Here is a 25,954-nt window from a genome sequence, read left to right as displayed (position 1 = left end):
AATTAAAGATATTTCCTTATTCGCTGGACCTTGCCCCTCGTGACTTTTTCCGAGGCTCAAAAAACACCTTGCTGGAAGAAAATATCAAACGCGAAAAAGTCTCGGTTCGGCTATTTTCCAGTGTCTAAACAGTATACCTCAAAACGCATGAAAACGCATTTAAAACTTGGATAAAAAGACTAAACCTTTGTATATCACATGGTGGTGAGTATTTGAAGGATTGAGATAATTATTTTGGCATTTCTGAAAATTTACCCAGTTGCATTTATATTTGAACATCCCTCGTGCAAGCTATATTTGGTGAAAATACGTTTGTTTGTCCATATTAAGATCGAAAGTTCGAAGGTATGTCTATTTAACAAATTGAAGCCTGATAAAGGTCTCAATAGTTATGTCATTATGTGTACCCACATATCATTCTAATGATTAAACAGGTTTAATTTTACCTTAATCTATATAGATATAAAGAGTTTCAAGAGTTTATTTCACAGTACATTTGGGCAATATGCCCATGCATACACAGTACATATAACAAAGCATACAATACAATCAAATGGTCAATGTCACAACTTAATAAAACATATATCATTATTAGCAATCAGAAAACGTTAACTATAAATAGAATATACTATCAACATGTCTCAATTCATATACTGGTAAATAAATACTAAGGAAAGATACCATCCTATTAATAATTAAATCACAAAACAAAACGAAAATAAGTGTATGTAAGAAACAGTGATACAGCGTTTGGGACAAACTTTTGATTAACTGTAAAGAATAGTGTTTCGAACATCGAAAGCTTTAAATATATACATTGATAAGTTTCTAATTTCTATTTCATTTTCTGAATTCATCAATGTAACAAATTTAGGTATATTTGGTCTTTTCCAAAAGTGTTTTTTTATATATATTTTTCGTAATTCATTATATAGAGAACATTCTAAAATAAAGTGAAATTCATCTTCCAAAATAAAACAATTTTTACATTTCCTATCATTAAAAGGTATAGCACTAGGTTTATTCCACCTGCCGGTTTCAATCTCGAGTCTATAACCTGCTATATATAGTTCAGTGCAATTTGTCATGCACGGCTTCTCGGCCCTTTCTCTGATACTTCCTTGAGTACCTCGATCACATGAACGTAATTTTGATCGGTATAGAGTTGTACGATCAATGTATACTACATAAAATACACATGTAATCAAAGATATGTTTGGAAATGTTTCGAATCATTGTATCGTTAAATCTTCTAAAAATGGTATCATTTTTAAAACAGTTATTACGCATTTTATTCATCCGCCAAACCAAAAATTGGGAATTACCTAAATAAAACATACATTGAATGGTGTTTAGTATTAGTACTAATTTAGTTGTGTTGAACCTTTACTCATAGTCATGTATTGATGTTTATAAATAGTATCTAATATCACATGATTAACTAACCCTCTCACACCCCGAATTTATAATTATAACGACCAATCACAAATTGATTTGCTCATGAATCTTTGTTGAGGGGTTGTCTTGAATAAATCGTCAGTTCTGAGCTGACCAACGTATGCGACACATTGTTCTTCTCTTTATTAAACATGGTGTCAGAAATGGGCGCGTACAACTAATGTTATTCAGATTAACGAAGAATAGGACTACAGTACGTCTGCAATTATACGTTGTTTCGATACAGCGGTAACAATGTTTTGGTTACAACCACAACAACACCTCAACTTCAGTCACCTAGCTGAATGGCCTGATTGGAAAGAGAGATTTTCTCGCTTCAGGATGGCGACGAAGCTAAATGAGGATTATGATGAGGTCCTTATATATTCGATAGGGAAAGAAGCAGAGCACATATTGAAAACGTTCGAATTTGCGGAGGGAGATGAGAAGAAATATAATGTTGTACTTCAGAAATTTGAGGACTATTTTATTCCGAAAAGAAATGTAGTACACGAACGGGCGAAATTTCATTGAAGATCGCAACAATCGGGCGAAACTGTGGAAGTACTTGTCCGCAGCCTGTATGAGATTGCAGAACATTGTGACTTTAAACAAAACAAGTGAAGAAATTTGGGGCAGGCTCGTGATTGGAATTACTAATAAAGAATTGTCGGAAAAAATGCATTTAAAAGAAGACTTAACCCTTGAAAACGACGTTGAAATCGCACGGCAGAATGAGCTACTGAAATCTCAAATAAAAGATCAAACTTCTTCAAAATTGGTTGACGCGGTGAAAATGAACAAGCCTTCAACTTCAAGACAGGAAATGTTCGCATTTCGATCAAAAAAAACGCGGTACGAATGGCTACTTTCAGTTTCATCAACAGAGGAGTAATGGCGGCGCACGTGCTAATTTTAGAGATAATCCTCGTTGTAACAATTGTAATCTACACCACGCAAGAGGAAATTGCTTTGCAAAAGGGAATAAATGCAGGAACTGTCATACTTATAATCATTTTGCTGTGTGTTGCACGAATAAACTTAGACCTAGCAAAGTTAACGAGGCTTGTGAAGCAAGTAAGCCATTATTTTTAGGATCTGTGACAAATTGTAAGGATAATATATCACCTTGAACTATTAACTATAATATTAACTGTAAGACACTTAATTTCAAAATAGACTCTGGAGCAGATACCTCCGTTATCAGTAGTGACACTTATTTCCGCTTTAAACGGAATAGAGATTTTGATTTGAAGCCATCAGTGGTTCCCCTATTAGGACCAGGTGGTAAACTCGATTGTATTGGAATGTTCAAGGCCGAAACTACATGAAAATGGAAAAAAATACACATTTCCTATTCATCAATGGAGCAACTGGTAGCAATCTTCTCAGTCTTACAGTGGCTGAACAAATGATAGATTAGAGCAAGAAGGCATTATTGAAAAAGTGATACACCCCACGGATTGGTGTGCACCCATGGTACCTATGGCTAACGCCAAATGAGACAACGGGACTTAGCCCAGCTGAAATGATGAGGTAGGAAGATTCGTACACTATTACCTACCTTTTCATCAACATTAACACCAGAATGGATGGAACGAGATGATACGCGTTTACGGGATAGTAAATATAAGGAACGTTTTAGGACCAATTACCACCAACGCAATGGTACAAGGCAACTGAGTAATTTGAATCCAGGCGATAATGTTAGACCGATACTGATAAATCATGGTCAACTTCTACAGGATTGATTAAAGACATTTACGTAGACCGTAGATCATATATTGTTGAAACTCCTAGAGGTACTTACCGTAGAAATAGAAGACATTAACAGTTAACACCAAAGGGAGATAATCCGTTACAAACTATTCAGTCAATTTTTGGTGATGATATTATTAACTATAGCTCTAAGGCTAGATCAGTACCAAACAATATTACGGTTGAGCCAGAGATAGTTACCAATGACGAGGAACTTACAGTTGTGACGAGGAGTGGTTGTATTGTGAAGCCAAAGACTTATGATGACTTTGTTACTTAAGTTTAATTGAATTAAATGGTGTTCTATATAGCTTTAATAATGCAAGCTAAAGGCTGATACAGACAAGTGCTTTAATCGTCAATATAATGAAATTATGCTAGTAGGAAAGAATTTAAAGTATTTGACAAATGTTTAGTGCTAAAGACATTTTGGCAATTTTGTAAAATCTATTTTGAAATTTTATCTAAAAATATTGATTTATTAACATTGTGAAATTTCAACTTAAAGGGGGAAGATGCTTCGTATTAGCTCTAATTTAGTTGTGTACAACCATTACTCATAGTCATGTTTTGATGTTTATAAATAGTATCTAATATCACATGATTAACTAACCCCCTCACATGCCGAGTTTATAATTATAACGACCAATCACAAATTGATATGCTCATGAATCTTTGTCTTCAATAAATCGTCAGTTCTGAGCTGACCATCGTATGCGACACATTGTTCTTCTCTTTATTAAACAAATGGTATCTAGTTTTCGAGCATCTTAATAACTTATTAAAGGTACGTATTCACATGTTTCTCTTTCACGTGCAAGTTACTTTGTATTTCACACGTGGGTGAACTTAATTAATACGCCGGAAGTATTTATTGTCTTTTTATTACTAATGTTACTAAAAATAAGTTGGAAAAACCGAATATTACCTGTCCCAAAGGAAGTATTCAGGTAAATAATTTCTTTATCAAAATAAGCATTTAATACCTTTAAAATTAATTACAGTTCTGTATCCTATAGTATCAAAGGATAAATTTTACATGTGTGTGGTAATAACGTTATATATAACTGTTAATAAAAGGTCATGTTAATAAACTTCGTTTGGGAAACCGAAACTTGAACAGCCAACGCCCTGTATATTATATGATCTGTATTTGAGTATTTCAAATGTAAATGCATATATAAACACTGATAATATACTTAATAATGCTAATTAAATGAAAGACTGTAATTCTGTTGAATATATATATTTCAGGTTCTCGATTTTAACAAGGCCAAAATTCAGACAGAAAATGGCGAGTTTGCTTAACTACCTTGATAACTTAGTCAATGGTATGTCATCACATACATTGAAAAAGTACGAGTGGGCAAGACTTGAAAGTTATGGTAGAATATTTCCAATAGAATCAATACATTCTACAATACGACTAGCTAAGAACGGGTTTTATTATCTTGGCATAGATCAACTTGTGAGGTGCTTCTGTTGTGAACATACAATGAATTTTTCAAACGAAAATAGCACAGATATTAGAGAAGTACATTTACGTTTGTCACCAAATTGTACTTTTGCGAGAGGACTTGACAATGAGAACGTCCCGATTGATCATCATGAACAAGAGAGCAACCCTATGCCAGAAATACCTGATGCGACAGTATCTAGTGCTGAATTTGGCGAAATGGACAGAAGAGTTTCGACCTTTGTTGGTTGGCCGGCGGGAAGTCCAGTTTCACCGGGACGATTAGCAGCTGCGGGCTTCTTATACACAGGTATGAACATTGATAGCGATATGATATTCATCCTTGTTGCTATTTGTACCCAGAAAATAAGTCTGAAATAATCGATATAATATTCTTTATTAAAAACAATTGAAAGCATTTTACTAAACGAAGGATCTATTTTCTGGGTATGAATCTATTATTGTTCAATTGTATTGTCATGTTAAGAATGTTTACATGATCTATAATTCCCCATGTCCTGTGAATATATATTGAATACAATTTGATACATATATGCTTGTATCTTTATTATTGATCTTTGTTCTTTTAATATTTTAAGAAACAAAGATGTGATGAGGATAAATGCATATCTTGAATATTTTCTAGGTGCAGTTTGGAGTACGTCAAAAGACGCTTTCTTGATCGTTTGGTCTACTTATACAGATGTAAAAAAAGTTTTATAAACACTCATTCTTTTACAAAAGCAATCACAAAAGTTTGGCATTCCGAGGCAAAATTAATTTTACATTCGTGATAACGCCAACTGTCTGCCTTAAAAATCACCATTTGGCATGGCACTGAAGCAATGCTGCTTTAAAAGTTGAATGCAGCAGGTACTGTTTATGACATCGTTTCTTAAAATAAAAGAAATATTTATATTAACTTATGAACTAAATTTCTTTCAAACATCTATACTTTATGCGGTGACAAAGAGCTGTCTTCGAAATAATACATTCAATATTAGTGAAATTAGTTTTAATAAAGATGGTTAAAAATGTTCAAGAGATAACTGTTGCTGATTATTTCTTTAAAAAACGTGACAATGCCGTGCGAATTATACCGTACAACAAGTACAATTACACGACAAGCTAAACTCGTCGCCCATAATAATTGGTAACAGCTACAAGTAGACGTCGTCGTCGTATTAATGTCAGCTACAAGTAGACACCGTCGCCCGCATTTATGTCAGATAACTACAGATATACCTAGTCGTCCGCATTATTGCCAGACAGTTATAAGTAGGCACCGTCACCCTTAATAATTACTAGATGCTGCAAGTAGAAATCGTCGCCCGTAATGATTACTACAGTCTACAAGTAGACACGGTCGCAAGCATTAATATCAGACGGCTATAAGTAGATACCGTCACCCGCATTAATTTCAGACAGCTATTAGTAGACACCATTGCCCGTAATAATGGGTAACAGTTACAATTAGTCACCGTCGCCCGAATTAATGTCAGACAGCTACAAATAGACGCCGTCGCCCGTAATTATTGCTAACAGCTTCAAGTAGACACCGTCGCCCGCATAAATATCAGACAGCTACAAGTAGACACCATCGTCCGCGTAAATGTCAAACAGCTACAAGTTGACACCGTCGCCCGTAATAATTGCTTACAGCTACAAGTAGATACCGTCGCCCGCATTAACTTCAGACAGCTATAAGTAAACACCGTCGTTAACTAGACACCACCGCCTGAAATAATGGATAACAGCTACAAGAAGACTGCGTCGCGAGTTTAAACATCTGTCAGTTTCATTTAGACATCGTCGCCAGCATAAATTGCTTACAGCTACAAGTAAATAACGCCGCCCATTTAAATGGCTCACATTTCTAGTAAATATCGTCCCTTATAAATGTATAACAGCTTAACGTAAATGCTATCGCCCGTATGAATGTCAGAAAAGTTTATTTTTCTCCTAAAAATAGATTATTAGAGTACAATAACAATTTGTTCTTAAGGACAGAATTTCAGTAAAGCCACCAAAGGAAGCGCAGATATTACTTGATGTTACAGTCGTTTGTTACGGTTCTTTTCGTTTTGTTTTGTTTTTTAGTTTGGTGGTATTATTTTGAACGCGTAATTGAAATGTTCGTTAGCGTTTTTATGTTTATTGAGGATTATTACGAATACAGCGTTCCTGTGGGTGCTTTTAAGATAAAACCCATAAAAAGCAAACAATCTTAAGACATGTTGTATTTAATTTAAAAGCTATTTATAAATTATTTAATATTAGCCTGAATGAGATAAATATGACCGTTGCTTTCGCCTCGAGTTATATTTATGCCAGCAAGTCTATATTCCCCCGTATATAAAGTCAGCAACTTGTATACCAAATTTATAATAATGCAAATTGTTATTGACGAAAAGTTCATAAAAACAGCAACTTTAGACCGTTCGGTCGAAAGGCGAAGAAAAGACGCACGAAAAAAGAAGATATCTCACGTACAACAACTATACGAATGCTTGGCAATCAAAAGTAATTTAAGTCATCACTGCGTTCAAACTTTGTCCTATTTATTTGAAATAATCCTACTTGAATCAGGAAATATGGCATAAAGCATAAAACGCAATAATACATTTTATGCACAAACGTAGTTTAACTTCTGCGATGTAGAAAACATTGTTATTTGTGCGCACTTCTGTTTTTCATTTTATATACGGCATATTATTCAAACAACTCAAACTTCTAGAATATTGTGACATTATGTTCATAAGTTCAGTTAAACTGACAATGTATTTTTTTCAAAAATGACTGTAATATTGGTGATTGACAAACAGTTGGTATTGAAAAATGTTAAGGATAAAATATAAATCTGCCTAAAATATAAAAAGACTGCCCCACTCTTTTTACAAAACTGATTGTTACATGTAAATTCTGGTGGCTATTTATAGAAATTTCTTTAGGCCATGTGAGTTTTGTATCGTTCAAGCGTAGTACATCATAAAATTGAAAGGATTTATGCCAAAAGTTAAACTAAATTTGACTTTCACCTGTTTCACTCACTATATACAATTGGATGGGCATAATGTAACTTTAAGCCAATAAAGCTTCGAGAAATGTATTTGCGTTATATATAAATAAACAAATATGGATTTTTTAGCTGGTGAATATTATATGATATACATATACTGAAAAATCAATATTCGCCTTAGTTATTGCATCACATCATACTCGCAAGCTTAAAAGTCCACATTTGTTTCATATTCTTTTTGCACGTGATTACCAGTCAATTTGAAACATTATAGAAATTATATTTAAACAAAAATACACGTATGTTGCTCGGGAATTGATTTATCAATGGTTCTAGAAAGAAAAACAGACTAGCAAGGTATTTGATAAAATGATTCCGCTGCGTGATTTGAAATCAAAACAAACGGAAAGTGGAGAAAAACTTTTTTCACTTTCTTTTGTTTTTTTGTTTTTTTTTTAATTTGATACATTGCAAAGTAAATTACTTTGTAATGCAAGTTATAGAACCTATATGAAAGTACCATAACTCATTCATCAAGAGAGCTATGATAGAAATTACATCATAGCTCAACACAATAAATAGAAGTCTAAGTATTGCTTCTAAAGGCTTATGAAAGGCAGATGTCCGACTTTTATTTTACTTAATTTTTTATAGTTCCTTACTCCTAAGATGAGCTGACCGGTTTTTATGAAAAAAATTCTAAGGTGTAAAATGAAAGGTTATGACTCCTGGTTTTGGTAACGTTTATAATTAATCACCATCAATGGTTTGTGTAAAAATGCCTTTCAACGATTTTTTGCATATTTTATGCTAAAGCGCCCCTTGAATGGTCCTGTCAAATTTATTTCAATCACGTGATTTTTTATAGATCATTTCTTTCAAATAAATTATCAATTGTTTACTCTTTGCGGGCATGCGAGCATCCATCTTTATGATCTTGGGTCAGTCTGAACATTCGAATCTGGTGAGCTTTACCAGTAATATGTGAAGGTATCAGGACATGGACGTGCTCATCATGCTCATCATTGTCAACTTACTCTGAAGTCTTACTGCATTCTGAGAAGATGTAGAGGATTTAGATAAATACAGTATTTTCTGACTTTTTGTCATACGGACATAGTTTGTGTGAGACGTGACTAAGATATCACATAAATAAGGACGTTTACTGACATAAAGCAGAAATACTATCATACCGGACAAGAAATTAAGGATTGACTGACAGCTCTTTTTGTAAATAACATGATGAGCATAATAAGACTGACACTGTATTGGCATGTATACATAAGTTGTGGGCATTCTTTTTTAATGCACTTCATAAGACAGATAAATTTAAATGGAAAACCAAATACAACGTAATCTTTTAACTATATTTATCTACGTGTAAGATAATAGTAAACAAAAGACATTTTTAACTATACACGTATTTGACTTTCTAAAAATACCTTAACACAAGGTCCAATAATATTTGGCAAAAGAAAAGTAGTTAAAATGTAAAAATTCTTCTTTTACAAAAAATTATTGGGGAAAAAAGAACAAGTGTCTGTGAAGTGTTTTTGTTAAACTTGCAAAAACTTATACATTCTCTCACACACAAAAATTCTTTAAAAAAAAGCTTGTTCATAATATCAGATATTTTTAGCAATGAAAATTATTAAAGGAAAAAAAGCCAAATAGCATTACCAAAAACATTTAACGCGGAATAGAAAAATAAAATAAAACTCCTTTGTGTTTCAAAACTAACAAAACTATATTTTGTGTGTGTTCTTAAGAGTTTAAGAGTTAGGGAAAATTACATGCAAATATAGCATTTTACTTGAAAATTATATTATAGAATATATCTGTTCGTTTATTCATTCCGTCTCATCACAACCAACTGTCCTTTGTATAAGCCCTCGCAAGTATCAAATACATACAAATTTTCGAAGTTCAAGTCATCAAGGTAGTTAACAATATATGTAACTAGTAGTTTAACAAATCTAATCTGATAGATTCAATCCTAACATGAATTTTAGTTACATAAGAATTATATAAATGTGCTTACTTAGGAACGAAGATTAAAAATATAATGTAAAAATATCAGATGTTCTGTAATGACCTCATTAGGCGAACAACAAGGAGAGACCATCACTTTACATACGACTCCATCATAGTTTTCATTAACTTCTGCTATACACGTGCATCTTGGGTTCCCTGAAAGATATTTTTGATAAAGCATGAATGACATCTGTATCTCTCAAAAATGATGACCACAAATGTCAGATCGAAAAGAAATAACTGGTCTTGGAAGCTGACGCAAATATGATGCATTATAATGGCTTACCGAGTTATATGAGTTAATTCACGAGCAATCCCTCACAATAACTATCTCATCCCCTTGGTATGGGTATGTCGTTGAGAGACACAGGGCATCGGAAGATTATTAAAGATCCACTGCTAAGTGTAAGACGGCAAGTTTGCAGTTGGTTCAACAACTCAGATGCTATGTAAAAGACGGAAAGACTCAGATCGATTGGACTTAGCTGCAAATGTACTGATTAAAACTTAGGGGAGAGGCTCTACAAATGCGACGCGGAAGAGTACTATGGTGTGTGAGTCCCATGTACACAGTAACGGTTTCAAAGACAAGCCTTTAACTTGGCACCAACAGCCCTTATAAGGACTACCATCTTCATTTCTGTTTCAGGTTCAGGTGCTCATTGCCATATGTGCAATGACTAAACACTGTATAATTACAATTTGAGACACGTGGCGACTATAAAAATGTTGCCTTGTAAAATATATATTTGTGTTGTTGTTGTTGTTTGTTTTGTTTTTTTTTTTGAAATATCTAAATACGAAAATTATCTAACCCTCAAAAACCCTCATTTCACACGTACCTAAAACACAATTCCAAAGTTTCACTATTTGATATTATACATGAATAAGACAATAAATAAAGATATTGATTTCCATGTCAGCATGAAATTAAATTTAAAGTTGAATTGGATGAAAGCCAATGTTAATGATTTTTATTGCAAACTGTAAATCTCCTAGTTTTAGTATTTTGTAAACTACAACATTTGGTATTTTGTCAAATAAAGATTTTTTCCGATAATGCCGTTTAAGAAACAGGATTTTAGAGACTGTGGTAAAATTAAAAGGACTTTTGAAGTATATCCTGGCATAAAGGTTGTTGTTACTGGTTTATATTTATATTCACGATCATCTTCAGAAGATTTCGTTTTATTGTAATAAATGTGCGAAACAATTATAGACCATCTTGCTATAAAAAAATTATAATAAAAGATAATGTTATTCTATTCACTACTTTTTCCTTTCACTTTTTAAACCATTAACAATGTGAGATTGATATAGAATCTCCTGTTTTAACATTTCTGATAAACAATAACGCTTATTCAAGTTTTTAACGCAAAACACTTGATTCCAATATTTTTAGTGTTGTGGATTTTAAACAGTTTTAGTTAGTGCAAGCTGACGTGAGAGATGTTGAACATTATACAACCTCTCATGAACAGATTCAATCAAACCGGATCTCCAATTATCACACTTAATTTGTTTTCATTGTTCAAAATGGATCTCCCTTATACAGAATTTTTATACTAATCAGATAAAAGAAGTACTGTCATAGGAAATGCAATTTGATACTTTTATAACAACTGCATTGTTATTGTTGAGGTAAGTATATTATAAAATTAAAAGATATGTCATTGTAGACAGTATGCATAATTATTTTATAGTCACATAAGCGTTGTTTGTACCGTGTGGAGGTTGTAACAACATGTTCATCACAACAATCTTGTTGTGTTCATCATGTTTATAGTTCCATCAAGTCAAAGCTGTATGCCTTCAGATGAGCAGAAAAACGAGCTTGAGAAAAAAAATGTTCACAAGGTTCAGAAAAGCGAAAAGATTCAATATTCAATTAATATTGACCATGTTATGTGCGATTAAAAACAATTTTTGCACTATAAATCACCATATTTCTACAGCAAGACTAACACTGTCTGGGCTGTTTTTCATCTTTTGACCTCTTTTTGGTAATTTACATGGAATGTAAGTGCCGTGTGTAAGTTTTTTTTGTTCTCTCCACAATACTTTACTTTTAAATACATCTTTTTAATTTGCATGAAAATGAGCATGGATCTGGAGGCATGCTGCTCTAATACTTTTCTGCAGTAATTTTGGTTCTTCATTTTTGCCAAAAGGTATTTAAAGCTTTCCCCAATTTCTGACCAAAATTCTCCTGCATACATGTACTTATTTTTTTATTTAAATTTATTAATTTATATTTGCAATCAGTTTTCTGAGAGCGGTTTTTCTTTGTAGTTTGAAATGATATTTGTGCGGTATCAAATTTAACAAACAAAACAAATGATTGTAACCTCTGTTTTAAACTTCCGCCTATGCGTAACAACGTTTCCCTTCTCCATCGGCCCTTAATGTGCAGTTCAAGTATTCATAACTGACTTTTGTTAAATTACCTTTAGAATATATTGTTTTATATATTTTTTAATTTCTCTCTATGCCGTGTCTATGATACATAGGCTTTATCTGATCTCTCTCCAAATGGCATTTTATTCAGTTTACCAATTGCTTTCTTGTTTAGGGTTCAAATAAATGTTCATTCTTTGGTATTAAATGCCGCTTTCCATCGAATGTAATAAGAAGGTTTCATGATCACCGCCATATGAACACATTGGCTGACGTTTCTGAATATTAATAACACACATTGTTCCTGCTGAAATGTTGAGTTATAATGAAGCCTGTGCTAAGGGACGAGGATGCAGGTTGCATTTACCATTGCCATTCATGCCCAGTCAAACAGAGCCTGCAACATACATATCTTTGCCGTTGTTGGCGCTTTCAGGTCATATACGCAGTGTCCCTTTAGAGGCGTTAAAAACCCGAACATTCAATCAGAGATGTTATTCTCCTAACCCTTGGTAGTCTTGAAGCACGGTATTTTTGTCATATTTGCTGTTTATATAGATATCTATTTTTAAGGTGAGCGGTTCCAGTATTATACACAGGCTGCATAACCTGCATAATCCTTTCTCAAAAATCATTTTTTTTCAATTTCGCCGATTGTTTGTTTGTTTGTTTTTCGCTTATGGTACAAATAATATTTCACTATATTCCGCTTTTCATGGAATAGCAAGAAAGTGTTACATTGGTAGCGCCCGTGGCCGGGTGGTCAAGTCGTTGATTTCAAACCACTCGCTCTTCACCGCTGTTGGTTCGAGGGCCTTTGGAGTCTTTAATGTGAGGTAGCTATCCAGCTGGCTTGCGGAACGTCGATGGTTCTATTTAAGTGCCCGTTCGTGCCAGAAATAATGCATGAATGGGCTCCTGAGGTCTTCCTCCACCAGTATAGCTGGAAAGTCATCATATGACCTTTACTGTGTTGGTAAGACGTAAAACCCAACCAAAAGAAAAACCACGTTGAAAAATCCATCATAGGGACATATGTCAGGATGTTTCTAAATTCTACATTGAACACTAAAATGCTGAGTTTAAACCGGTGCTGGGGGCTGTAGGCAGCAAAATACGAGTGCATTTTCGATTGACGTCCATAACTAGACTCAATCAAACAGACTATGTTCATAGTTGCCGTTTTTTTTTGTTTTTTGTTTTTTGGGGGGGGTGCGTTGTTTAAACAAACTAGACAAAAAATGCAAAATTTGATAAAGCCTTTGTTCTTCTTTCGTTTTTTTTTTCAAATATTTTTAAATAGAAAAAAAGATTTAAGCCTCGGCAGTGGATAATATGACATGTAGCACAGATAAGAATCAAACACAACACAATCAAAATCAAAAATAGCTTGTTGAAGTCGATATATCATTTAAATGAATTCAGGTAACAATATTTTCATATTTTTTTTCTTCAAAATTACCTCTTTTTAAAATTCTTTTAAAAATGGATATAAATAACTTTTTTCCACAAATAATATTCTTACTGTTCGTTTGAATTGTTTCCGATTACATTATTTTACTTTCATTATAATGTATTTGTTTAATCAGTCGAAATAAAAATAGATTTTATAAATGAACAAGATAAATATATACAGAACAATTGATTTAACGCCATTGAACGCTTTAACAGATAATACAATGAAATATTCCGTTAAGATCAGATAAATATATTTACATTTGGTAGTTTAAATCATATCGTTTTTAACATATTTCTGTAGATTACATAAATCATATGCATTTACATGTATACCATTTTCTTAAAAGTTTTAAAATTATGTATTTTATATTGGATATGAAAATATTAAATGAAGTTAGTTACAAATTGACAAAAAACACAAACCAGGTCAAAAGATATTGCCAAGTTATAGTTAAATCAATATCTGTACAGTATAGTGCATGTATATCTTAAACTCGTTTAGCTTCATGAAGTTTAATAATTGATAATGAAATATTTGAAAACAAGCAAATATGTACGTCAATAAGGTAGCACTGGTGCAAATTCTTGAGTTATTTAAACCTATACTATAAAAATATTTACATAGTTATTTTATTATACGACATACTACAAAAATATATCTATAAAATGCAATCATATGCATTATGCAAACAACAACATTGTTAACAACACTATGGAGTGTTTAGCTAAATGGATTTATAAAAGGTGGAAATCGCAAAATAATTGGAAGTATATGTTGTAGGTGATTTTGACAACAACTCACAGTGTGTGTCATTTTCAGAAAAAATACACTTATCTAACCTATATTTCGAATTGGTATAGAGCGATTCAAATGCTGTTAAACGGTTCAAAACTTAAAACCATGTTTAGATATTAACTAGATACGTTGTACGTTTACTCACTATCTATTTTAACGTTTATGAAATTATACGCTGTATAGGTTTTGAAATGTTTTGATTCTTTTGTACTTTTTGGGTTAATGATAAAAAAAGAAATTCAGTGACTATAAAATTTCAAAATTTACATATTAAATCATGTTGGTTCTGTAAACTGATAAAAAAGAAATGCGGGTATAATGTGTATTTTACTGAAAAAGAATTGACAGATGAATTTTATTCTTTCAGATAATAATCTTTACTTAGGCAAAACAGAGACAATATGATTTGGTTCTAAACATAGGTTAACGGCAGGTGCTTTGTTAATGTCAGTTGTAAAGGAACTTGTACACAGTCAAGTTGCAAGTCAAATATTCAGGTAGTACACTTGATCAGTATCACTGTGGTGATTCAATGGCAAGTTCTGTGATTAAAACTGTCAATGCAAGGTTAAAGTTCCTGTACAGAAACATTCAACAGTGAAAAAAGACTTCTGGTAATGACCCTCATCCAATGTCATTTTGATTATGCATGCTGTTTTTGGTTTCCAGGGATTACTAAGTACGGGATATGTAAACTGGATAAACTCCAGGTCACACAAATATATTTGATTGTTTTAATTGTGGTCATAGGTAACATATTGATAATGAGCACTTTAAAGTTTTAAATTGGCTGCATAGACAGCTGTATAGATCAGGTAACATATTTAATGTGGTTTAACAGAATAAAGAAAAACAGAATCCATAAAGAAAGCCCAACACGGCAAAACTGAAAAGGTTGCAGGCTCGGTTTTGATCGAGCCTGTTCAGAGACGGTAGTGGTATTCGCAAGCTATCGCCCACGCCTATTAGCACCGGCTAAAACGGAATTCAACATTTAACATGAACTGGTAACATTTAGAGGTAAAAATATGAAAAATAACCCGTACTGCGTTAGTCTCGCAGTAGAAATATGGTGATATATACTGCAAAATTGTTTTTCATGTGAAATATTACTTGAATTTTGAATTTTTATTTTCTTTTTTCTGAAAATTTTTAAATAAGTACATTTTTCTCAGGCTGATCTGATCAGTTTTATTTTGATAGAAATATAAACATGGTGAACACTACAAAAATAATGTGATGAACACGTTGTTACAGCCTCCACACGGTACAAACAACGCTTATGTGAAGATAAAATAATTATACATAGTGTCTACATAGCCATATTTTTTACTTGTATAAGATACTTACCCTAGCAATAACAACGCAGTTGATTATGAATATACCAAATTGCATTTCCTCTGAAAGTACTATTTCTATCCGATTAATATATAAATTTTGTAAAGGGGAGATCCATCTTGAACAATGAAAACAAATAAAGTTTAGTTGATAATTGGAGAATCGGTTTCATTGAGGCTGTGCATGAGAGGAAGTGTAATGTGCAACTTCTCTCACGTCAGCTTGCACCGACTTAAATGGTACACTAGAAATATTAAATTTTGCGCTTAAAACGTCATAAATGTATTTGTTTTATAAGTCGAAACAAAAAATGATTTTATTAATTTAAAGATATTTCATCAATCTAAAGATATTTTGTCAATAAAAATTGTTGAAAATATATTAAACAAGATAAATATATATAAAATTATGGTATATTAACACTTAATTTAACGCCATTAAACTCTTTAACAGATAATACAATAAAATATTCCGTTGAGACCTGATAATATGTTTATATTTGGTAATTTGAATCATATCGTATTTAACATAGTTCGCGGATTGCATTAATTATATGCATTTACATTTATACCATCTTCTTCTAACTTTTAAAACAATGTATTTTATATTGGATATGAAAATATAAAATGCAGTTACTTACTAACTGACAAAAACACAAATCAGGTCAGAAGACATAACCTAGTTATTAATAGTTAAATCAATATCTGTGAACAAATGCATAGTAATGTATATCTTAAACTCGTTTTATTGTCAGGCGTTTATTGCTTGGTGAAAAAGACAGATTTTAAAACAAACAAATATGTACATAGATAAAATAGCATCGGTGCAAACTCTTGAGTTATTAAAACCTATATTATGACAAATATTTACTTAATTAGGTTATCATACGAACAAAAATATATCTATAAAAATACAATCATATGCATTATACAAACAACAACACTTTGTACACCACAAATATATTGAACAAGATAAATATATATAAAATTATGGTATATTAACAATTAATTTAACGCCATTAAACTCTTAAACAGATAATACAATAAAACATTCCGTTGAGACCTGATAATATGTTTTTATTACATGCTTTTCGGTGGTTTATAGAAATATATCAGTGATTTACAACTGGTAATTTCACTGTTTGAAACAGTGAAATTACCACTTTGATAATTTCACTGTTTTGAATTTAAGCCCCTTTCGTTGTTTCAGTGAAATACCAGCGTGCACAGTACTGGGTACCAACTTAATGACGTGACGTCGTAAATGACGTCACGTTGTATTATTATTTGGCGCGCTTTTCATTCAGTATTAGGTTTAATGTCTTTTTAAAACGTTTCTTTGCATATAATAAAAAGAAAATTTGTTTAGTTTAGTGTAAGATCGAAATATATTTCACCTTGTGAACACCAAAAGTTCATATTTCACTCGTGGCTGCGCCACTCGTGAAATATACCTTTTGGTGCTCACTCGGTGAAATATATTTCGATCTTACACTGACCTAAACAAATATCCTCTATATATTTGGTAATTTGAATCATATCGTATTAAACATAGTTCGCGGATTGCATTAATTATATGCATTTACATTTATACCATCTTCTTCTAACTTTTAAAACAATGTATTTTATATTGGACATGAAAATATAAAATGCAGTTATTTACTAACTGACAAATCACAAATCAGGTCAGAAGACATAACCTAGTTATTAATAGTTAAATCAATATCTGTAAACAAATGCATAGTAATGTATATCTTAAACTCGTTTCATTGTCAGGCGTTTATTGCTTGGTGAAAAAGACAGATTTTAAAACAAACAAATATGTACATAGATAAAAAAGCATCGGTGCAAACTCTTGAGTTATTAAAACCTATATTATGATACATATTTACTCAATGACGGTATGTAACATTTACAAAAAAGTACGCTTATCTAACCTTTATTTCGAATTCAAATTCAGTTAAATCATGTTTAAATATTAACTTGATACGTTGTACTTTTAATCGTTTACAAAATAATACGCTGTACTTTGATCCTCGTATAATTTGTACTTCTTGGTGTTGATAATAAACAAAAAATAATGACTATAAAATGTCAAAATTAACATATTTGATCATGTTGGTTCTCTTAACTGATACGTAAGAAATGCAAGTAAAAAGGTCTATTATCGAAACACTTTCCGTTCACTTAGGTAAAACAGAGACAATATTATTTGGTTCTTAGCGTAGATTAAAGCCGGGTGTTAATGTTGTGAATCAATGTCAAGTTCTGTTATTAAAAATGCCAGTGCAAGGTTTAAGTTCCTGTACAGAAAACGTGATTATCTCACATTTTAAAATTAAAAACACTTCTGGTTATATAGCCGTCATCCAATATAATTTTGATTATTCATGTTGTTTTTCGTTTCCCGGGATAACTAAGCACTGGATATTGGAATCAAGCTTTTTGTGCTCAAAACTTCACTGTCAGAAATGTTTTAAAAAATGAATCAGTTATATTGCTTATCAAAAGTGTTTAAACAGGAGATCCTGTATTACAAATAACTTTATTCTATATTAATTTTACGTTGTAAATGGTGAAAAAATGAAAGAGAAAAGTTGTTTCTAGACTAGATTTACATTATCATTAATTCTACAATTTTTATAGTAAAACGGTCTATAGTTTTTCGCATATCTATTTCAATAAAACAAATGTTTCTCAACATGATCGTAAATGTAGATATAAACATGTTACAACAAGGTAAAATCTACCTTTATGTCAGGATATACACTGGGTTTTAATTTTAATAATGGATATAAATAACTTCTTCTACAAATTTTTCTTACTGATAACTTAAAATGTTTTCAATTATTACACTGCTTTCTAACATTATAAATGTATTTGTTTTATAAGTCCAAACAAAAATGATTTTATCAATCTAAAGATATTTTATCATCTAAAGATATTTTATCAATAAAAATTATTGAAAAAAATATTGAACAAGATTAACATATATAAATAATGGTATATTAACACTTAATTTAACGCCATTAAACTTTTTAACAGATAATATATAATAAATCAAAAAAATTTGTTGAAAATATATTGATCAAGATAAATATACATAAAATAATGGTATACTTACACTTAATTTAACGCCATTAAACTCTTAAACAGATGATACAATAAAATATTCCGTTGAGACCTGATGATATGTTTATATTGGGTAATTTGAATCATATCGTATTTAACATAGTTCGTAGATTGCATTAATTATATGCATTTACATGTATACCATCTTCTTCTAACTTTTAAAACAATGTATTTTATATTGGATATGAAAATATAGAATGCAGTTAATTACAGATTGACAAAAACGCTAATCAGTTCAGAAGACATAACCTAGTTATTAATAGTTAAATCAATATCTGTAAACAAATGCTTAGTATAGTATATCTAAAACTCGTTTTATTGTCAGGCGTTTATTGCTTGCTGAAAAAGACAGATTTTAAAACAAACAAATATGAACATAGCTATTCATATAGCATCAGTGCAAACTCTTGAGTTATTAAAACCTATATTATGACAAATATTTACTTAATTAGGTTATCATACGAACAAAAATATATTTATAAAATACAATCATATGCATTATACAAACAACAACAATGTGTACACCACTATGAAGTGTTCAGCTAAATGGATTTATAAAAGGTGGAAATCGCAATATAATTGTAGTAATCCCGGGACTGTAAGTATTAGTATATTTTTTAGGTTATTTTTTTCAATCAGCTCAATAAATATCAAACTCAATGACGGTATGTAACATTTACAAAAAAGTACGCTTATCTAACCTACATTTCGAATTATTATAGCGCGATTCAAATTCAGTTAAATCATGTTTAAATATTAACTTGATACGTTGTACTTTTAAACGTTTACAAAATAATACGCTGTACTTTGATCCTCGTATAATTTGTACTTCTTGGTGTTGATAATAAATAAAAAATAGTGACTATAAAATGTCAAAATTAACATATTTGATCATGTTGGTTCTCTTAACTGATACGTAAGAAATGCAAGTAAAAAGGTCTATTATCGAAACACTTTCCGTTCAGAGACAATGTTATTTGGTTCTTAGCGTAGATTTAAGCCGGGTGTTAATGTTGTGAATCAATGTCAAGTTCTGTTATTAAAAATGCCAGTGCAAGGTTTAAGTTCCTGTACAGAAAACATGATTATCACACATTAAACAGTAAAAGCACTTCTGGTTATATAGCCGTCATCCAATATAATTTTGATTATTCATGTTGTTTTTCGTTCCCCGGGATTACAAAGCAGTGGATGGATAAACTGGATATTGGAATCAAGCTTGTTGTGCTCAAAACTTCACTGTCAGAAATGTTTTAAAAATGAATCAGTTATATTGTTTATCAAAAATGTTTAAACAGGAGATCCTATATTACAAATTATGTTATTCTATATTAATTTGACGTTGTAAATGGTTAAAAATGAAAGAGAAAAGTTGTTTCTAGACTAGATTAACATTATCATAAATTCTACAATTTTTATAGTAAAACGGTCTATAGTTTTTCGCATATCTATTTCAATAAAACAAATGTTTCTCAACATGATCGTAAATATAGATATAAACATGTTACAACAAAGTAAAATCTACCTTTATATCAGGATATACACTGGGAATGTTTCAAAGATCCTTTTTTATTTTACCTCAGTCTCTTAAATCTTATGTCTTAAACGGCAATATTGGAAAGAAAAATCTTTATTTGACGAAATACCAAATGTTGTAGTTTACATTCGGCTAAAATACTAAAACTAGGAGATCGAAAGTTAGCAATAAAAACTATTTATAATTAGCTTGCGTCCAGTTGAACTCTAAAATTTGTATTTTCAGAAGAAGTTTGTTTGTGTTTTTTTTTTGGTTGTTTTTTGTTGTTTTTTAATGTGTTGCTTTACATGTATATAGTTTTTGTATTGCCCAACGACCTAACGATCAAGAAATAATGAAACTTCCAAGTTCAACTCAAAGAAAAAACAAAGGAAAACAATAATAAAAGTAGTTATAGTTAGAAATTCGCTGATTTTTACCATGTTTGAAATCACCATCTGACAAAATGAGTATAAACATTTTTTTTACAAATTTTTCTTACTGGTAACTTAAAATGTTTCCTATTACATTGTTACAAATGTATTTGTTTTATCAGTCGAAACAAAAATAGATTTTATCAAGCTAATGATATTTAATCAATCTCAATATTTTTTATCAATAAAATTGTTGAACATATATTGAAAAGATAAATATATACAAAAAAATGAAATATTTTCACTTGATTTAACGCCATTAAACTCTTTAACAAATAATGGAAAATATGTTTCACTACAGTGGAAAATAATTTTTTATAGTGAAAATACGGAAAATTAAAATACGCAATTTATTTCATTAATATTTCTCAATATTATAAGTATATAACAAAATAGAATATTCCGTTAAGACCAGATAATATATTTACATTGAGTAATTTAAATCATTTTGTATTTAAGATATTTCTTAGATTACAATAATTATATGCATTTACATGTAGACCATCTTCTTCAATGTATTTTAGAATTGATATGAAAATATAAAATACAAATTGACAAAAAAACACACATAAATCAGGTCAAAAGATATAACCCAGTTATAGTTAAATCAATATAAGTAAACAATACGTAAAGTATAGTACAGTGTATATCTTAAACTCGTGTTATTGTCAACTGAAAATGATTTTAAAACAAACAAATATGTACATAGATAAAATAGAATTGGTGCAAATTATTGAGTTATTTAGACCTATCTTATGAAATATATTCACGTAATTATGTTATCATACTTACAAAAATAAAATATACTTATAAAAATACAATCATGTGTATTATGCAAACAACAGCACTGTTAACACTACTATAAATTGTTTAGGTAAACGGATTTACAAGAGTTGGAAATCGCAATATAATTGGAGTAATCCCGAGACAGTATGTATAAGTTCATTTTGTACGTATTGTATGTACTTTTTTTTTTACATACAACTCAATAAACATCTGACGGTATGTGACATTTTCAGTGAAAAAATATACACCTATCTAACCTATATTTCGAATTGTGAAATATATATAAGGCACATATATTTAGATAAATCGATTCAAATTCAGTTAACCGATGTTTAAATGTTAACTCGATTCTTTGTATATTTATGTTTCCTACATTTTGGTGTAAAGAGTACTAAACATAATATATACAGTATAGTCAGTGGCTATAAAATTACAAAATTTACATATAATACCATGTCGGTTTTAGTTATTGATACATAAGAAATGAATATAAAAGAAATCAGCACGTAGTTTGAGTTTGAATGTCACATAAGCCAGTGCTAAGATGTTTTCATATTGAGTCTCACTCTGCAATTTTGAAATTATATTGTTGGTTTTTTTAATGCTTCCGAGGGATCACCTCTTTCACACGTTTCTATAGTTGCAATAATGCAAACGTACGGGTTTCTTTTGGGTTTTTTTTTTTTTGGGGGGGGGGTGTTTTTTTATTATTGTTATTATTGTTGTTGTTGTTGTTGTGCTTCTATTTGATATTTTTGTTTAGTTGATTTTTTAAATACATATACTGCTCAAAAATATATATTTAGTTTGTATAATTATGTTTCTATTATTGTTAGCTGTTATCTGTTATTATTACTATGTTATTCAAGCACCTTTATGTATGTTTGTTTTATTCATTAAAAGAAAAGATATGCTCTTTTTTTACCAAAACTATGAGCTTATAATGGGGATGTATTACATGTATGTACGTACAATGTACTACATTTTCTGTTTTGTAAAATCAATGTATATCTAAAATGGGAGTGCCAGAAATGTATTGCTCGTTTCCATCTGGCTATCTAATATTCAGGGTGTTTTTTAGGTCCAGAAATTTTTTATTTTATTTCTAATTTTCAATTTTGTGTACTAGCTTTTGACACAAAATGATTTAAAACAAAAACTAGTTTTGTGCATACATGAATATTCCAGATAATACCACATTGATTTTGCCATTGTTCTATATTTTTTCGTGCCCCAACAATAAGGGTGGCCACATTTATGCTCGCTATTTTGCCACTTTTCAAAATTGCTAGTTCTAAAACAATATCAAATTGAATTTACCTCTATCTAGTATTTAACATTGGCGAGGACAAAGGAAAGAAATGTTAAGGAATCAATAGCAATGAAAACAGCAATATAATATTCTCAATTGTAGGTTCGGTTTGATTTAGTCGGTTAATTAGAGATAATGTAAATGTAAAACATCTCTCACACATCCTAGCACTGGCCTAAGCGATTTTCAATTTTCAAAAGCGAAATTTAATCCTCAACACTTATGTGCTGGACTCATTGATCCCGAAGGACAAGACAAAATAACAACATAGAAGTGAAGTTAAGAGCTGCGGCATAACACTTTGCAAAGTATGAAAATCAGGAAAATGGTTGAAAGATTATCAAAAACATCGTCGGAACATACGGGTATTGATTCTGCTGAACAGCTTTCATCATTGAAATACGTGGGTGCTCATTACGCTGAACTACATTCATATCCGGAACCCACGGTACTGATTCTGTTGAACTACATCTTTCGTCGGAAGACCCGGGTACTGATTCCGCAGAACCACATTCATTGTCGGACCCCATGCATACTGATCCCGCAGAACACCATTCATTGTCGGGCCCCACGGGTACTGATTCCGCTAAGCGGAACTTATGGGTTCTTATTGAACTACATTCGACTGAAGTATATACGTAATGAGTACACCATGGTTAACGTCACTGTCAAAAAGGACGCAGCTTTATGAAACCATTTAAGGAAGGCTGACTACATCAGTACTGATCTTTTTGTCTGACAGCCGTTTTCCGTCATTTGATAATTATCTTCAATAGACAGTGCAACGCTGATTGATACTAGTATAAGCCAGTGATAAAGGATCTGTATATGAAATATTTTAACTGCCAAATGCAAATTCTTTTTTATTCTTCCAGCAAAATTTTCATGAAGTTTTTGCACAAAAAAGAACTGTGAAGTGGAAACGTATCAATGCAAAGGCTATAAACTCCTGCAGAAATATTCTTTTATTTCAATAAGTAAGCAAAACTTATTTGTAAATTCTGTTCTGTACCTGCAACGGACATCATTTAGTACTTTTATGATATCATTATAACACTTACAGTACAAACTGTGGTATACCATATTGTGTTATGTCTGATGTGTGTTTTGTAAGTTTGCTTGATGACGTTCGACAATTTTATTATACATGTACCTCCATCATCTGCATGAAGCATCCCATCCTTCGAAAATATTTTTCTGCTAGAACTAAAATGTGCATTTTCAATAAAGCAGATAATTTACATCATCCGGAGTCAGAAAGAACCGTGAGGATTTGTTGGACATTCAATTTAGCTAGTATTGATCGGCTCTATGGATGAACTTTGCTGTGTCCCATCATTTGTCGCTCAACATTGAATTGATCGACTGAATTCGCACGACTGACACAAAAGATAAATTTGATCAATGAGTATTTAATTTTAATCTCCCAACAAAATGTTGAAAAAGTACTGACTTCAGTGTAAATAGGATGAAATATCTAAATGTTCAGAGATTGTTGGAAAACTATGTCTCTACATTGAAATAAACAACTGACGTTGGTGTAAAAACAAACTTAAATAAATAAAATTTCAAAGTTTAACTAACGTATTTGTGTTCATTTTACTGTTGTTGGAATGTCCGTTAAACAGCCAAGGTCCTGTTTTCTAGTCACCTCACCATATGCATGTTCATATTTAATGTCACTCTGAGACAAGCAAATGTCCTTCGTACAGATCATATGATTACAGGCTGATTTCTATTAATGATTCCGTGTGTTAATTATTATCATCGCGCATATTATTTTAAGTGTGTCTGCAGGACATGCATACTAGTATTCAAATACGTAATTATCATACTGAAATTAGAATCATCAATTTGGACTGCATTTTATGAATTGTTCAATTTGTGATGATCGTATTGCATATCTGTTTCCAAAAGGTCTTGGTAAGTAACTGCCGCCAATGTTGGCCCTGATTCAAACCTACATACGAGGGTGTTCCAAAATTAATGTTACTTTTGTGTTTTCTCTTTGATATAAGTCGTTAAGATCATTTTTTACTTGCCATGCCCCTCTCCTACTCCCCAAATGCACGTTTTCAGCCGATCAATCCACCTTTTAAAACAGTTTTCCTACTGTTCAATGGGAATACTCAGAAGATATTGGTAAATGGCAGAGACCAGAGCATTTCTTGATTTGTATTTTTTTCCTGACAGGCGAAATTTTAGTTTGGGGAAGAAGAAATAGTCACAGGGGGCTAGGTCTGGTGAAAAGGCGGTGTTGGGGGAGGACAATGACCTTTTCCGCATTCAAAAACTCCGTTACAATTCATGCATTGTGAGATGGTGCATTGTCATGCAAGAGTCTAAGGTACTTCAAACCTGTTTGTGGGCGGCGGCGCTTATAGTATTTTTTTAAGTTTGCGAATTACAACGTCTCTATAGTACTTACCTGTGTCCGTTCTTCCTTCCAGGAAAGGAATGTGCACGACTGGGCCCTTGTTATCAAAGAATATTACATACAAAACCTTTCTCACAGTTCGTAGTCTTTTTTTGCAATGATAGAGCGCCTTGCGTTTTTGGTGGCCTAGATCTGATTAGAGCATTTTCGTTTGGGTTCTAAAAAATACACACATGTTTCGTCACCTGTGACCAAATTGCCGAAAGTCTTTTTGCTGTATTTTTTTCAACAAAAGTTTGGCCTTTTAAACTCGAGACCTCTTTTGGTCGCCAGTAAGTAAATGTGGTATCTACCTAACATTATTCTTACTTAGCCCAAGATGTTTCTTCAAAATGCAATGAACATGTGCTAAATGCAAGTTTGTCATTCTAGCTAACTGATTGACAGTGTACATTGCGTCTTCCTTCAGGATTTGTCGAATTCATTCAATGTTATGTTTGGTCGTTGTTGTTGCAGGGCGGCCTGTGTGAGCGGCATCTTTTAAATCGACCAACCCACCTACAAACAGTCATATACGACATTTGACCCTCCAACTAAATAACACACACCTCGCGATGAATATCTTTCGGCTTTAAGCCAAGATGAGACCTACCTTTGATATAGGCCCTAATTTCAATCACGTTTTCAACTCTCTTTCCAACCATA

General features: G+C 31.7%; 1 protein-coding gene across 1 annotated transcript in view; it reads left to right on the top strand.

Moving 5' to 3' along the window:
* Nucleotides 1-4,106: 4,106 nt before the first annotated feature.
* LOC132732903 (baculoviral IAP repeat-containing protein 2-like) overlaps nucleotides 4,107-25,954 on the top strand; it is a 29,416-nt gene continuing 7,568 nt past the window's right edge. Inside the window, exons 1-2 of the mRNA XM_060719431.1 lie at nucleotides 4,107-4,145; nucleotides 4,450-4,961. Coding sequence (XP_060575414.1) covers nucleotides 4,487-4,961 — 475 coding nt within the window. The 5' untranslated portion in view covers nucleotides 4,107-4,145; nucleotides 4,450-4,486. The remainder of the gene's footprint in view (nucleotides 4,146-4,449; nucleotides 4,962-25,954) is intronic.

The sequence above is a fragment of the Ruditapes philippinarum genome, unplaced genomic scaffold (assembly GCF_026571515.1).
Source record: "Ruditapes philippinarum isolate M1 unplaced genomic scaffold, ASM2657151v2 ctg358_1_1_1_1, whole genome shotgun sequence".
NCBI classification, from domain to species: domain Eukaryota; kingdom Metazoa; phylum Mollusca; class Bivalvia; order Venerida; family Veneridae; genus Ruditapes; species Ruditapes philippinarum.
This window is presented reverse-complemented; position numbering and strand designations above follow the sequence as displayed.